Source organism: Melampsora larici-populina, assembly GCF_000204055.1.
Source record: "Melampsora larici-populina 98AG31 unplaced genomic scaffold MELLAscaffold_41, whole genome shotgun sequence".
NCBI lineage: Eukaryota > Fungi > Basidiomycota > Pucciniomycetes > Pucciniales > Melampsoraceae > Melampsora > Melampsora laricis-populina.
Window position 1 is genome coordinate 775,937 of NW_006768805.1, and position 14,185 is coordinate 790,121.

Here is a 14,185-nt window from a genome sequence, read left to right on the forward strand (position 1 = left end):
GAAGTCTTCAAAAAGATTTTTGAGACTTACAACTCGCCCCGTTCCGTTCGGAAATGCCTGCATGGATTATTTTTTTCAAGATGATTCACGTGCTTATCACATCAGCAGGAGGAGGTGAAGGAGCGACCCGGCTGACACTTGGACGCTCCTTCACCTGCTTGGAATCTTGGATGCCAAAACGGCTCAGGCGGCTCAGCGTCCTTGCGAAGGGAAGACGGATTACACACTTCACAGGGGGTGACATCCATGTATCCCCTCTTGTGAAGTGTGTGGGCAGTTTAACCGACCCCCACCCCTGGCTCACGTCGTCTCACTTCATTTACATCACTCTGCAACTCTTCCAATTTCGAACTCAACCCAAGTCAAGCGAAGAATTCCGCGTCCTGGCCATTCCCAACAAGATCATGCCTGGGCCTATATTCAGACATCGTTCAACCTGCGTCAAATGGTGTCTGAATACGTCCAGATGGGCCCAGCTTAGTACGTGTACATCAAATCGAGGGTGGTATTTGAAACTGACGTTAGGAATTTGTCTAATTCGTTTTTGTTAACAAACTCGCATGCTGCTAGTTTCAACACTAACCATCTCAAGCTTTCAGTTGCAATTGTTCATTTACTTCAAAACCAACATCTTGATTCCAGCGTTTCCACCGCCCACACCTGAATCCAGTCCCTCAAGATCTTGATCGTGGTATTTGTCGAGTTTCACGCTCTTTGTTCTTCGGATCTCCAAACCATTCTGGGACTTCTTTCTTTGTTTGTTCCACAGTCGATCCCGGTCCACCCAAGCCCAATTTGTAGAAAGGTCAGGTATGGATGATCTGATCAATGATCTTTTTGAAGACGAGATGATCGTTGAGGAAGATGAGGTGGCGCCCAACGACACTTCTTTACAACGTGAGTACCATCAGTCTTTCGGCTGTCTTTCCTTCGGAGCATCTACTCAAAGTGTTTCATTTCTACCCACTTGCTTACATTGTATTATTCCGATTGTGAACTTCCTTTTGCCTGATCCAGCATCTCAAAGTGCCACGTCGCTCGCGGGGTTGGGTGACTCACCCCAGCCCGCTCCGGCTACCCTGTTCCGACCGCCTCAACCACGCAACACACCTGTCTCCGCCTCACAACGCCCTTTGGCTGGCCGGAATGCAGTGAAAAAATTTGCCGACCTCCTCAAACTGAGCAAGGAGAATGTCGAATTGGTGCAGAAAGTTTACGAGGTAAGGTTTGCTTGGTCTGGTGCTACATTGGAGTCTCGAACCTAAGATCCTAACCATTAACGACTCGGGTGTTCAATTTACAGAACACCCTTCCGAATGAAGAATATCTAGGTACTCTTGCTTGCCTTGTTTTTTGTTCTCAGTTCGCGGGTGGATCTGGGTCAAAATGGGTACCTGGGCGCCTGATCCGAGTGAGCGCCTCTGCAATATCTTGTTTCATCGTTTTGATGCTAGATCTACTCTATCTGACTCTACCGCACATACCCAGACCCTCCTCTGTATGAATTATTCTTAGGACACTTTCAAAGGTGCAATTGGCGAATTCATTTTGAGGCCCAGCCTCCAAGCGTTTAGCAGGACTGTGGCGGCAAATCACACGACTCTGGTGGATAGCTTAGAGGTCTTAACGTTTGTAAGTTTATACTGCTCAGCGGGGATTCTTATTTAATATGCAACTTTGTAAATTCACCAAGTCCGCCTTGATCTCTAGAATTACCTGAAACAACTTGACCCCGAAATTGTAGATGAACAATGCGCTGGAGATTACATCGCGGGGGAGGCCTGTATTCCGGGCACCGCGATGTACTCTTTTATCAAAGAAGCGTTGAAGAACCAGCGTAGCAAGGTCCGCTCTGTGGTAAGGCTTGTCTTCTGAAGTATTGACCCAGGTAACCACGCTGATGCCTCCACCACTAGCTTCTCACCAATATTCTCGGGGTCAAAGAGGATAGTGCTCTCACCGTTCTGTCTGCGAAATCGGTCGTCCTTCTGGTATGTTGGGCATTCTTCAACTTGTGAAATGCCGCAGTTAAAAGAACTGATCATCGATCCCATCGATTCAACAGGTCGCACGGACGTTTATCCCCAAGTTGAAAGATCTGGGGGACAAGGCCTTGATGATCAAGCTGGGGCCTGAGAAGGTCAGGTGGATCATATTTATGGTGAGCCTCCCTGTTTTCGTTTTTAGTGGGACCATCAGACTGACCTGAGACTGGACACGCTTATCATCTTAGCGATACGTGACAGCTTACCACCATCTTAACCACACTGAAAACAAACGACATTGCCAGTGGACCATCATGGACGAAGCTTTGGCGGACCTTCGCGAAAGGCCTGACAGCGATCGACCCTTGTAAATCCTTTCCTTAAATACATTGAATGCACGAGCCCTGATTGACTCTTTCTTTTTTCAGGTTCCTCAATGAGATTGTGTGGTATGATCGAGAGGCCTTTAATGGCAAACGGACCTGGGCGACTATCAAAGCCTCAGACCCCCTCCGAGCCCCCGTCCCGAGTGAAGTTCTGGCAAGTTTACAGGCAAATCCAGGGGGTGGCTCTGGCTCTGGGGATATGGAGACGGAGGAGGTAGACGACGGTGGAGGGGATGAATGAAGGACATCTTTGTACTTAGAATGAAATCGACCAAACAAAGGTCTTATTAATGAACTCCCTATTCTCATCCCGTACAAAACGAGCATCCAAGCAAGAGAGTGTTATTTGAGCCACACCGAAATGATTGCGGAGCTCGCATTGATTGACCGTGCACCGGCGCAATCATTTCGGTGTGGCTCATGGACCCATTGCGAGGCAACACACAGCGATGCACCGTGACTGGGGCGTGTTTTGCCTGTATCAAAAACTCACGCGGTTTGTTGGCTCGCGGCTGCGTGTCCGGTCAACACGAGGTTGATATCACCCAGGCGTGACATTCACGCCTCTACCACGGGGCGCAGGACGTTTCGTTCCTGTGTGAGGCCCACGTGGCCACGTCGTCTTCGGTCCCAGCGTGGGTTTGACGCGGAAGGGCCCTGCCAGAGAATTCCACGTGAATTTCACGTGCTCACCCCTTAGTGGTGTACACTACGTCACGTGTCTCGATGGAACTCTTGGGTGACGTTGTGCCTTTGGCCACCCTCGTCAATCCTACCTTAGGCTTTACCAATCTGGTCACTTTCTAATCCGTTTCATACAATACCCAGCAAAGCTTTAAAGATATAGTTTCTCCAACATTGACAAGTTTACCCAATCTTGAGGTCCTTGTGGTGCGCTTTCCTGGTTTGCGCTTTCCTTTCTCTTGGGTGTCTCTTAGAGATCCAGACCCATAAAAGCTAACCCTAGGTTTCCGCCCGAAGTGACTGTCCAGGACTGTCCCACCCCCCCACTGTTGAGTATTCAACAGCGAGTATTTACAACCTAAAAATTAAAAACCTAGAGTAGATGACGGGAATGGACTGAATGGATTGATTTGTCAAGTAAGAGCATCTCCAATGTGGCTGAATCCGAATACATGTACAGCTCAGTATTTCCCTCGGCTGGACAGCTGTAATTTTTTTCAGATGACAGCCCCCTGCAACGACAACTGAGCTTCTTGCTCAATTCCCCATAGGGTTCATTTGAGGTTGAACCCCCGTCACCACATGTCTTCATCTACGTAACTGGTCGATTGCACCTATCGTGTTCCACACAACACATGTGATCAATTGAGCTCACCTCACGTAAAGAAAGAGAAAGATAGTCCACGGTTTTTTATTTTTGGCCCAATAGTCGTTGGGATACCGGGATTCAGATTATTCGGCCAGGTCAGCAAATTTGCTGACCTGAGCATGGGAGTGTGTCATTTCCCAAAAACCGAGATCACACGGGAGGTTCCATGTGGGAACTCGACCTCGCCGTTGGATGATGTTTTTCTGAATAACTTCAATACAGGTTACGTTTCTGACAGAAACGTAACCTTTAGTCATTCAGATTGGGGAGCATTGGAGATGCTCTAAAAACAGATGCAACGAACATTTTGTTAGTATGTGATCAATTCTTCCGCTTCGCTCGATTTGTTATTCTTTCTGTTTCCAATAACAATTTTTCTCGTCCTGCGTTTTTCCCTTTGCCACGTACAATCACGTTCTGTCTTAGCTTGAGATCGCGATCTGTGCCAACGGGACGGCCCGTGACGTGACTTAGAGCATCAGCACCGGGCCTTGTAAAAATTTAAATACAGGCCGTTTTACAAAGCCGTGAGAATAAAACTGAGGCACCGGACCTTGCAAACGGCCTGTATGGTTTACACGACGCGTATAATCATACCTTGAACTTTGTATAATGGACTGCAGCGTATAATCCTAGAATCGCCCCAAAGGACCAAACGTCTGAACTTAACCCACCAATATCGGACGTACAAAGTCCTACCGTCAAACAAAACAAGCACCTCAAGCCCGCTTGGGCAATGTATTATTTGGACTTTCCAGCTTTTGCAAAGCCTCGGTTTCGCCAAAACTTTACAATGTTCTGCGAGAATAGGCATACACGTTCTTGTCTGTCAACTTGGTGTCATACAGCGAACGAATCGGGCCCTATTTTACAAGGCCCGGTGCTGATGCTCTTAGCGGACGCAACATTTTGTCTTTTGGAATGAAAATGAACCATGGGAGTGAGTCTAACTAAGTCCCAGTCATCTGCCAGACTTCGGAAGCAAGTTCTGACATCTGGCAGCAGGCTAGAACTTGCTTCCGAAGTCTGGCAGATGACATGGACTTTGTTAAGTTAGGGAGTGAGTGAACTTACGAAGAGGGGGTCTCAAATCTTGATTGTTGGATCCAGAAATAAACCGTACAACTTATCAAGTTCACTGTTCAATTCAGAAGGTGGGTCAGAAACAGCCAGAAAGTTCGTCGTGTGAGCTCAATGCTCACGTCAGCAACGAGTGAGAATGTTAAGTTAGTCTAGTGTGCAACATGCGAGTCTTGATTTGCGACCCAATGTTCTTCGAGCGGTCGAACGGCTATATAAGGCGACCACCAATTGATTTGGCCCTCATCCTCACCAAGCATTCGAAAACCGTTTCAATCTTAAACTCATCAAAATAACATCGTTCTTTTCAATCATCATTTCTCATAATGGTTTCCTCCAAGATTTTTGTCTTTGCTATTCTAGCAGGTGATTGTTCTTTGTGTTCTTCCCCCCTGTCGTCCATCTTCAATCAAACTGATGTCTCTGACATGCCATATAGCCACCATCTCTGCTGCTCTCTCGGCTGATGAATCGTAAGCAACACCCTCTTCATTTGTCTCGTGAAGTTTATTGCTAAGCAGAGGCTTTGTGGGACTATTTGCCATTTTCAGTGCCGCTGGCCACGTCCTTCAACGACGAAAAGTAAAATTCTCAACCCCGCCGCCGGGGGTGACTAAAACCAAGTAAGTGAAGACTATCAGCATGACTTTGAACTTTTCATGATTCTAACTTTTACAAAAAAATTGGACAAAAATTCGTTAACTAGTCGTTGCAAGAGATCGTACAACAGAGAATGCTCATGAAAACCTAGGGTTTGAAATTGATACTACCCATGATATGTATGTTTTGGACACGCCAGTAGTGGTCTGGTCAGAGAAATCCTTTGTCTCTTGCTCTCTTTGTTTCGGATATTCCATGGTTAAGACATCTAAGATCTTGTTTGTTGGTTGCTGGAGGAAATATCAGGCTCTACATAAATAGTCGAGTTGTTTTTTGGCTGCTCTATCCTCATTATATTTTCTTAACTGTCTTTCTCTTGTTCCTTTTTGATTTTATTTTGTTTTCACATTGGCAAGCTTCATTCATGGTTTTTTTGCAAAAAGGAATTCTTTGCTACGCTGGTTAAATCTATTGGAAATATAACGGTACTGCAAATCGCATCACACTAAAGACCTCACTGCTCATCCTAAGCCTCGGGCACCTTGGCTCGAAAGAAGCCTACGCCTGACTCGGAGGTACTTGAGTAGGTGCTCATAGGTGCTCAAGCTCGTCGAATGGGCCCTATCTGTGCACCTCTTGGTATTTAAATCTTGAAGGATCTCCCGACAGGCATCTAAAATCCACATGGAATTTCTTTGGGTTGTCCTTGAAAAAAAAACATGTTTTTTCTTGGGATATACATATTGTTAGATGATGGCCCTCTGAACTTGTAGGCATTGTTTGAAACAGTGCCTGTATTCCCAAACATAGATTTAGGCACTGCCTACATTCTTTCCCTGGTATCTAGGTGCTATTTTTCTTGTGTCTACATCAATTTTCTTCAAGTTTGTAATGTGGGCGTCAAGTTTCCTCAAATATGTGTGTGTGTCAAGCAAGTAGCTGCCTATTTCAGCATTCTCATGCATTTCCAAGACCAATTGCTCTCCAGAAGAGAGATTTTGAGTTGGGACAATGATTTTTGAGTTACAATATCTTGAGTCACAAGAATGCATTTTGAGTGACAAAAATGAGACTTTGAGTTACAAGAATGGTTTTCAAGTCATCATAAAATTTAAATCTGGACTGCAATAGGTGCCAATGCTTTTGGTCTTTGGTCGGATGCTGTTATTCCCACATGCTACATAATGGTAATTAAATACTTCCACATAGGAAATTTCTCTCATCCTTCCAATTTTCTTGCTTCTGGTCCCTTTATGTGAATTTCAAAGGAGCAAAAGTGCTGCCTGCAGATTTGATTTACAAGAATGCATCTTGAGTTATGAGAATGATATTTTGAGTTACAAGAATGCATTTTGAGTTACAAAAATGATATTTCAAGTTACAAGACAGCTTTTTGGACCAAAAGAATGATATTTTTGTCACTCAAGAAGCATTGTTGTAACTCAAAATATCATTCTTGTAACTTGAAATTCATTGTTGTAAGTGAAAATATCATTTTAATACAGTCAAACCTCTGCAATATGGTCCTCAAAAATCCAGTATCCTCTGCTAGATGGTCAAATTTTGACCCACCAAGTTGGTCTTCCAACAAGGATCTTGAGTCCTTGACTCTTGAATCCAATAATATCAGCTATCTTGTGCAAAAGGTGTCGGCCAAGTGTACCAGATTTCAGAGGTTTGACTGTGACTTGGAAAGCAATGTTGTATTGTTGTAACTTAAAAAAACCATCTTTGTAACTCAAAATATCATTTTTGTAACTTGAAAAGCATTCTTGTGACTCAAAATATCATTTTTTGACTCAAAAATCATTTTGGTAACTGGAAAATGTTGTAAGTGTTATCCCACACCAAAGGAAACATGTAGGTACTGTTTGGCAATGCAGTTCCATACCCAGCAATATAGGCTATTTTATGGGAAGCAAACTTCTGGGAGATGTTTTGGCAGCACCTCCACGTTTGGGTTTAGGGCATCATTTAGCAAGATGCTTTTTTTAAACAAAAAGACAAAGCCATTTTTTTCAAAAAGCATGTTCCCTGACTTCCAACTACATACATAACTCTCAATCAAGAAGAGATCCACACTCAATCCAAACATTCCAATGAGCTATGAGTTTTTGGATTGTACAGATCATCAGTTCATACTTCACACACATTACCAAGACCTATAAAGCCCACCAATCAGTCCTGTTGTTTGTTCTATATGTAATCTCAACTTTCAAGGTCCAATTGCCCAGGATATCACCCACTCCTTTGACTGATGGCCTTAATGTTTTCAATTGATCAAGTTTGCTACTGCCTTTCTTTCAAAATCAAAAAATTACACTTCATAATTAACCTTGCTTAAATATCCAATTTTCTTTTCTTTATAGGGAAATGTTTTTTCAGTTTGGAGCAAAGTAGAAAAGAAGGTGCAGGTTTTATCTCTTCTGTTTTGGCTCCGGTGTGTTTTGTTGCATCAAAGCACATTTGTTGCTTAATGATACTGATTTTTGTTGGTTAACCCAATCATACCTTCATGATTTCAAATGGTAGTGCTTTGCCCTCCCAAGGTGCGTTTCTAATAAGTTTTACTTGATCTTGTGATTGTTCTGGTGACCTGAGCACTTATATAAAACAGGTCTTTTTGCCTCAAGATACCACTCATCATTCTATTTTCTGATGTCCTGTACCATCAATTGTGCCCCATTAGACTTTTTCAATTCAAATTATGTATATACATTGCTTGTCCCCAGATTATCTCTGATCATTCATCTTTCCTTCAAACACTTTGAGTTTAACTCACAATATTCAGGGCAAATTCAATAACCTTAACTCCTCAAATCAAGTCTTGATCTATGGTTCAAATTTCTCCACATTAGAAAACTAAACATGTTTTTCTTGGCTAGATTATTGGTAACTGGCTTGAATATCTTTGTGAGCTTGAAAATTTGAAATCATGAGGTACCCAATCTATGAAGTGTTTGTTATTGAAGGGGATGAAAGAAGACTACTTTTTGAGGCTACTTGTGTTATTCACTGAGCTTATCCTTCAGGCAGGATGCAAAACATTTTTCAAACCTTGTTCAGATGCTTAACTGTGATACAGTTCAGTGGTAAGACATACATGATGCTTACTAGATTGTCTTGTTGTGATTGAATCCAACATACAGATAATTTTTTTAGTATTCTATATGAGTATGAGTGATTAATATTATATATGAGGAAGTCTTTATTGGAACTTTATCATTTTGTCATCATCAAGGTGTATGAGGTTATGCTACTTAATTTGTGGTTTCAAATTCCCTTCAATTGACCATTAGCCATGTTCAAACTAAACCCGGTTGACTCAAAAACCCAGTACACCCAGTTGCATTTTTGGTGGTAACTTTGTGTATCTAGCAACAGCTCTTGACAGCTTCCAGCCAAAAATTCAACCAGGTGTACCGGGTTTTTGTGCAACCAGGTTTGGTTTGAACACAGCTATTGTACAAGTTCAACTATGGTGAGAGACACCAAAGATAAGGAAATCCCTGAATAATCTTGAAATTTTACGCAAGCCCACAGTTCTCAACTTGGTGAGAGGTCAAGGGAACTTTTGAGATTCTCTCATCCAGAGCTTCCCAAAACTATCTTTTTAGAGCTGTTGCAAGACTTTTGTGGCCTTTTCATGTGAGGTATTCATTTATTTCAGAGAGATGAGCTTGACATGTAAGATACCCCAGTTTGCATAGCTCTTGTGATGTTAAATGAAACATTCTAAAAAGCTACTTTTGAGGAGCTCTGGCTGAGGTGATCTTACAAGTACCCTCAGCTTCTCACCAAATTGAGAATTGCAGGCTCGCGTAGAATTTCAAGATTCTTTGGGCTTTTCCTCATATTTGGTGTCTCCCACCATACTAGAGCAAGAAAAACATGATGGTAGGAAAAAAAAGGTAGAGATGACAAAATTAGGCCTGATGATTTGGGTAGACTCATCTGTGACCAAATGGTTGAAAGCATCAAGGAAAACCAACAATAGACCTTCATTCTTAGGGCATCATGTTGAACTCGAGCCAAGTCCAGGTTTGTTGAAGCTAACTCTCCACCTGTACTCTAGTAAAGAATAAAAAACATTGGAACTGAGTGTTTTGTAAGCAAGCACACGGATCAGGTGTGAGCCAAAGGACTTGAGCAATCTGGTAAGTTTTTTTTGCTGTAAATACGTGCAGAAAGGTCCCCGGAGAGCTCTTATCGAGGTGCATGATGTAATTTTTTTTCCTACACTACATACACTTCACCACAGTTTACATTCATGAAAACTTGACCAAATCCTTTGCTCCTCCCTCAATAATGGCTATCCAGGAGCAAAGCACTTTGTTAAATGTGATATTCATACCTAAGAGTTTTTAAGGCGGTGTAGAGGCTGTGAAATACACAGCCATTCACAGCAAACATAAGAAAATAAAATCTTTTACATCACACACCTCTACAGCGGGAGCTCTCCGGTTTCCTGTGCAGAAGTGTTGAATAAAGAACAGTTCAAGGAACTCTTCTTTGTGTTTTGGTAGGTTTGAATTTGATTGATTGATTGATTGTATGTGAAAGGTGATAAGTCGAAATCTGTGAAAGGTGAAAGTGATAGGTTTCCAAAATTTAATAATTTTTTTCTTTGAATCAAACTTTTTCCAGTCGCTCTACAATATGATTCACAAGAAATAACCAAATCCAACCAAACAAATCACATCCAATCTCCTCATCCAAGGATCATCGATCGATTCTCAACAAATCAAAATCAGACACTCAAAAACCTAAAGACCATGACAAACCAATCAACCAACCCAAACTCAACTTCAAAAAGAAAAAGATCAAACCCATCAACCAATACCAATACCATGTCATCAAACCCAACCCCAACCATATCAAGTTCATTAACCAATCCACTCTTACTACCAACGACTCCAAACCTACAAAAAAAACCAACCATAAACGATCCAACACCACCCAAACTAATAGTAGTTCTAAGTCAAGCATGTTTAGAAAACTATGCCCAAAACCTTAATCATTCAAATTCGAATTCGAAAGCCAAAAAAGAAATCAAATATTCTTTATTGAATTGTGATGATCATCAAAACGTATTAAGTAAATTAGGAAAAGATATCTCAACAGCTAGACCTGATATAACTCATCAAGTTCAGTTCATCCCCCAATTCCTCCTATCTTCCTTTCAAACCTCTAAGACTTACGTTTTTCGTTTTTCTTTTCGGGTCTAGTGTTTACTTACTTTACTTGATTCTCCAGTTAATAGAGCTGGTAGATTACAAGTTTATATCCAAACGGCTAAAGGCGTTTTAATTGAAATCCATCCAACCGTTCGAATTCCAAGAACTTTTAAACGATTTAGTGGTTTAATGGGTTAATTACAAATCAAATCTAAAATCCAATCACTTTTTCTTTATACGGCTTTTTGTGTCTAACCTTTTTTGTGTTTTTTTTGGTTTCTTTAGTTCAATTACTTCATCAATTATCAATTCGTTCTACAACAGGTAAAGAAAAACTACTAAAAGTCATCAAAGTAAGTCATCCGATTTCTTCTTCTTCTTCTTCTTCAATACCTATTAATCTCTTTCTAACCATCTTGAATATTTTATCTGATTTTTTTATTTGATTTTTCTTTCATTAGAATCCAATCACAGATCACCTACCACCCAACTCACACAAAATCACTCTTTCCTTCGATGCAAAACCCGTAAAACTTTCAACATATATTCCTGCTTTACCATCTGATCAAAACTTGGTGGTTTTTGTAGGTGCAATGGCTCATGGAGCTGTAAGTGTTTTTTTCTAATTATCTTTCTACAAGTTTTTTCCAAAGAGATCCCAATTTATAAAACTAAACTCGTTTTTCGTTTGATTGATTTTCTTTAGGACGATTTTGCTGATCATATAGTGGATGAAAAAATAGCTATTAGTCAATACAGTCTTTCAGCATCAGTTGCATGTGGAAAGGTTTGTAAAAAATCATTTTCTCTCAACCTTACAACCCTTCCATAATCTTTTTTCTTTTGAGACTGATTTTTTTTGGTTTTTCTTTCTAGTTTTGTTGTGCAGTTGAAGATCATTGGGATATCCTTTAACAAAAAATAATCAAAAGATTTCAATTCGTACTTGGATTTAGTAGTTTATACCAAGATTGTTTTGTTTTGGATTGTTTTATTTCATTAATTGATGTTCAACCACCATTTAATCAATATCAATCAAGTTATTTTTTTGTTTATGTTTCACAAATTGGATTTGGTTTTTTTGTGGAATTCTGAATCTGAAGAAAAATTGAAGAAAAATCAAAATTAAGTTTTGTTTCTTTGTTTCGGTTTGGATTTGTTTCTTTTCCTTTTCCATCTACAATTCAATTGTACAATTCATACATAAAGAAAAGAAAATATATATACAAAAGAAACCAATAAAATTGAAACGGAAAGTTCATTTCTTAGCCTTAAATCCACCCGAGAATCCCATCAACTGACACATCTCAACATCATCTTTTCCCACCAAATCTTTTTGTTCTTGTTGTTCTTTCAATAATTTACGTTCAAGTTTTTTAGCTTTTTTATTAATTCGATTCGATTCTTCTGCTTCTTTAATTTCATTTAATCTTCTTTTAAAATCATAAGATTTCGAATCAGTTGAAAGTAAAGTAGAAGTTCTTAATTGTTGAATCTTTTCTCTAACTTGATCTAAGGTAGATCTTTCAACTTGAGTTTTTTGTCCTAGTTGTCTTAAATCTATTTACCAAAAACCAAAAACCAAACAAAAAAACAAAGAAGATATATAAAGTTTTATAAAATTCTCAATGTTAGTTAAATTGTATTCTTTTCTTTTTGGTGAAGGGAAGGGAAAGAAAACTTACGAAAACGTGAATTTAAATGATCTAAATAAGATGAAGAATCTTTTGAAGTTCGATTACATACATTACAGTAAAACCCAGGTGCACCTGGACCTCTTATACTACCTTGTACAATCATCGTTTTGTTTTGCTAGAAGAAAAAAAAGAAAACAGAGAAAACAGAGAATTGAATTTCATCAGTTTATTTACTTTTTCAATTTAGATAAAGAGGATATAAGAAACTTTTTGGGAGGGGGTTTTGGGTCTTACATTTTTCGTTAATTCTAATGGTGTTTCTCTTTGTTTCATTAATTCAGTGGGTTTAGGTAAATCATCTTTAAGTTTTCGTTTTGGTTTTTTACCTTTTTTTTTCCCATCACCCCCATCCGTCGCAAAAAAAAATAATCAAAAATGTTAGTTTTTTCTTTTCTTTTCGATGAATATAAAGAATTGATAAAAGTTCATAAAGGTTTTTTTGTGTGGGGATGATTACATACCATTTTGTAAAGATTCTTCAACTTCTTTCATTCGATTTCTTTCTTCTTCATCTCTTTGTTTTGCTTTTTCTTCATATTCTTTTTTATCCCATGTTTTACGACTTAAAGCAAAAATCAAAAAAATCAAAAAAAAATCAAAAAGAAAAATTAATTAATTTAAATTCCTTGAAAGATTCAAACTTGATTTTTCTCAAAAAAGAAAAAGGTATAAATTAACTTACAAATCTGTACCTGCCTATATGATTTTTGATTTTTTGGTTTTGATTTTTTTTTAGTTTTGATAAATCAAAAAACCATTCGAAATAAATTGATTTTAAAGAAACCCCGTTTTGAATGGTAATAATAATGATGAAGTACTAACAGCTGAAGTACCATATGCTCCTTTTCTGTCCATTCTGATTGACTGATTCTTGAATGTCTTCTTGTCTTCTCTTGGTATCGTATTTGATTGATTTTGATGTGTTAAAGTTCAAATTTGGAACAGGTCCAGTTCACCATGATCACATATACCCCGAGAAAGTCGGTGCTTTTCGGATCGGACTTCATTCATCAACTTGATCGGTACTGTGCCGACGCCGTACTTTGATTCTCAAGCTGCACTTTGGTCTTTGAACTCATGGACTCATCAAAAGGATTGGATCTACATACATATGTGACTAAAGATAAGATAGAATACAATCAAAGTGTCTAGCAAGATAATCAATCAAGTAAGTAGTTTTCAAAGCTTGTAAGTTTTCACAAGTTTCCCTTTGATTTCATTTGATAGGGGAGAACAGGTATTGATCTCAATAATATTCCTTTAAAAATAGAAATTCCAATCCTTGATTCTGTTGCTTGGTTTACTACTACAAGCACAGAATCTGAAGGCCAAGCAAGACGATTTAATGATCGAATTTCAATTGATCATCACTATCTTCGAATGTGTGAACACCCCAAAAAAATCCCCATATATTTACTTTTCCTAATTCATGAATCATACGATTTTATGTTTATATTCTAAATACAACAATCTAATTCTTAAATCTTTTACTATCTTTAAACTTTCCAATTTCAAATCATCTTTAACAATCCTTTGAACGATTTCATTAATCCTTTCAAGTTGATATCGATTATAATCTTTTAACCAAGGTTTCCAATTGATTAAAATCCCATATAAAATCATCAAAATCTTATTTTTAAAATTATCTAGAATCATTTTCAAAAAAAAAATCAAATCAAAATCAGATTTTCTAATCAAAAATCGAAATCTCAACCATCATAAACTCAAAACAGACTAAACCTTCAAAATGAAAACTATCAAGAACTTTAAAAATAAAGGTCAATGGTTCCATTTCACACAATTGATAGCAGATGTTTCCATGGGATCAATCCCACCTCGATCAATCACATTCTTTAAAACTTTCCACATCTCCTTCCAATTCTTTCAAAGACGAAAAGATCAAACTTTTTTTCAAAAACGGGGGATT

The 14,185-nt window shown here is 39.0% G+C and overlaps 3 protein-coding genes across 3 annotated transcripts; 2 read left to right on the forward strand and 1 right to left on the reverse strand.

Moving 5' to 3' along the window:
• Positions 1-848: 848 nt before the first annotated feature.
• MELLADRAFT_91347 (uncharacterized protein) lies at positions 849-2,612 on the forward strand (the record flags this gene model as incomplete). Its single annotated transcript, XM_007414140.1, has 9 exons — positions 849-897; positions 1,018-1,220; positions 1,364-1,411; positions 1,516-1,632; positions 1,711-1,857; positions 1,917-1,991; positions 2,066-2,161; positions 2,234-2,352; positions 2,414-2,612. The coding sequence occupies 9 exons, from the start codon at positions 849-851 to the stop codon at positions 2,610-2,612; spliced, it is 1,053 nt and encodes a 350-aa protein (XP_007414202.1).
• A 7,622-nt stretch (positions 2,613-10,234) lies between these two features.
• On the forward strand, positions 10,235-11,476 carry MELLADRAFT_38559 (uncharacterized protein; the record flags this gene model as incomplete). The annotated part of the gene is made up of 6 exons (XM_007414141.1): positions 10,235-10,531; positions 10,613-10,754; positions 10,847-10,914; positions 11,023-11,169; positions 11,268-11,348; positions 11,438-11,476. The coding sequence occupies 6 exons, from the start codon at positions 10,235-10,237 to the stop codon at positions 11,474-11,476; spliced, it is 774 nt and encodes a 257-aa protein (XP_007414203.1).
• Positions 11,477-11,819: 343 nt separating this feature from the next.
• Positions 11,820-13,113, reverse strand: MELLADRAFT_66325 (uncharacterized protein; the record flags this gene model as incomplete). Its single annotated transcript, XM_007414161.1, has 6 exons — positions 11,820-12,121; positions 12,247-12,373; positions 12,493-12,584; positions 12,720-12,820; positions 12,941-12,954; positions 13,081-13,113. 6 exons carry the CDS (start codon positions 13,111-13,113, stop codon positions 11,820-11,822), a joined length of 669 nt encoding a protein of 222 aa, XP_007414223.1.
• Between the last annotated feature and the right edge of the window lie 1,072 nt (positions 13,114-14,185).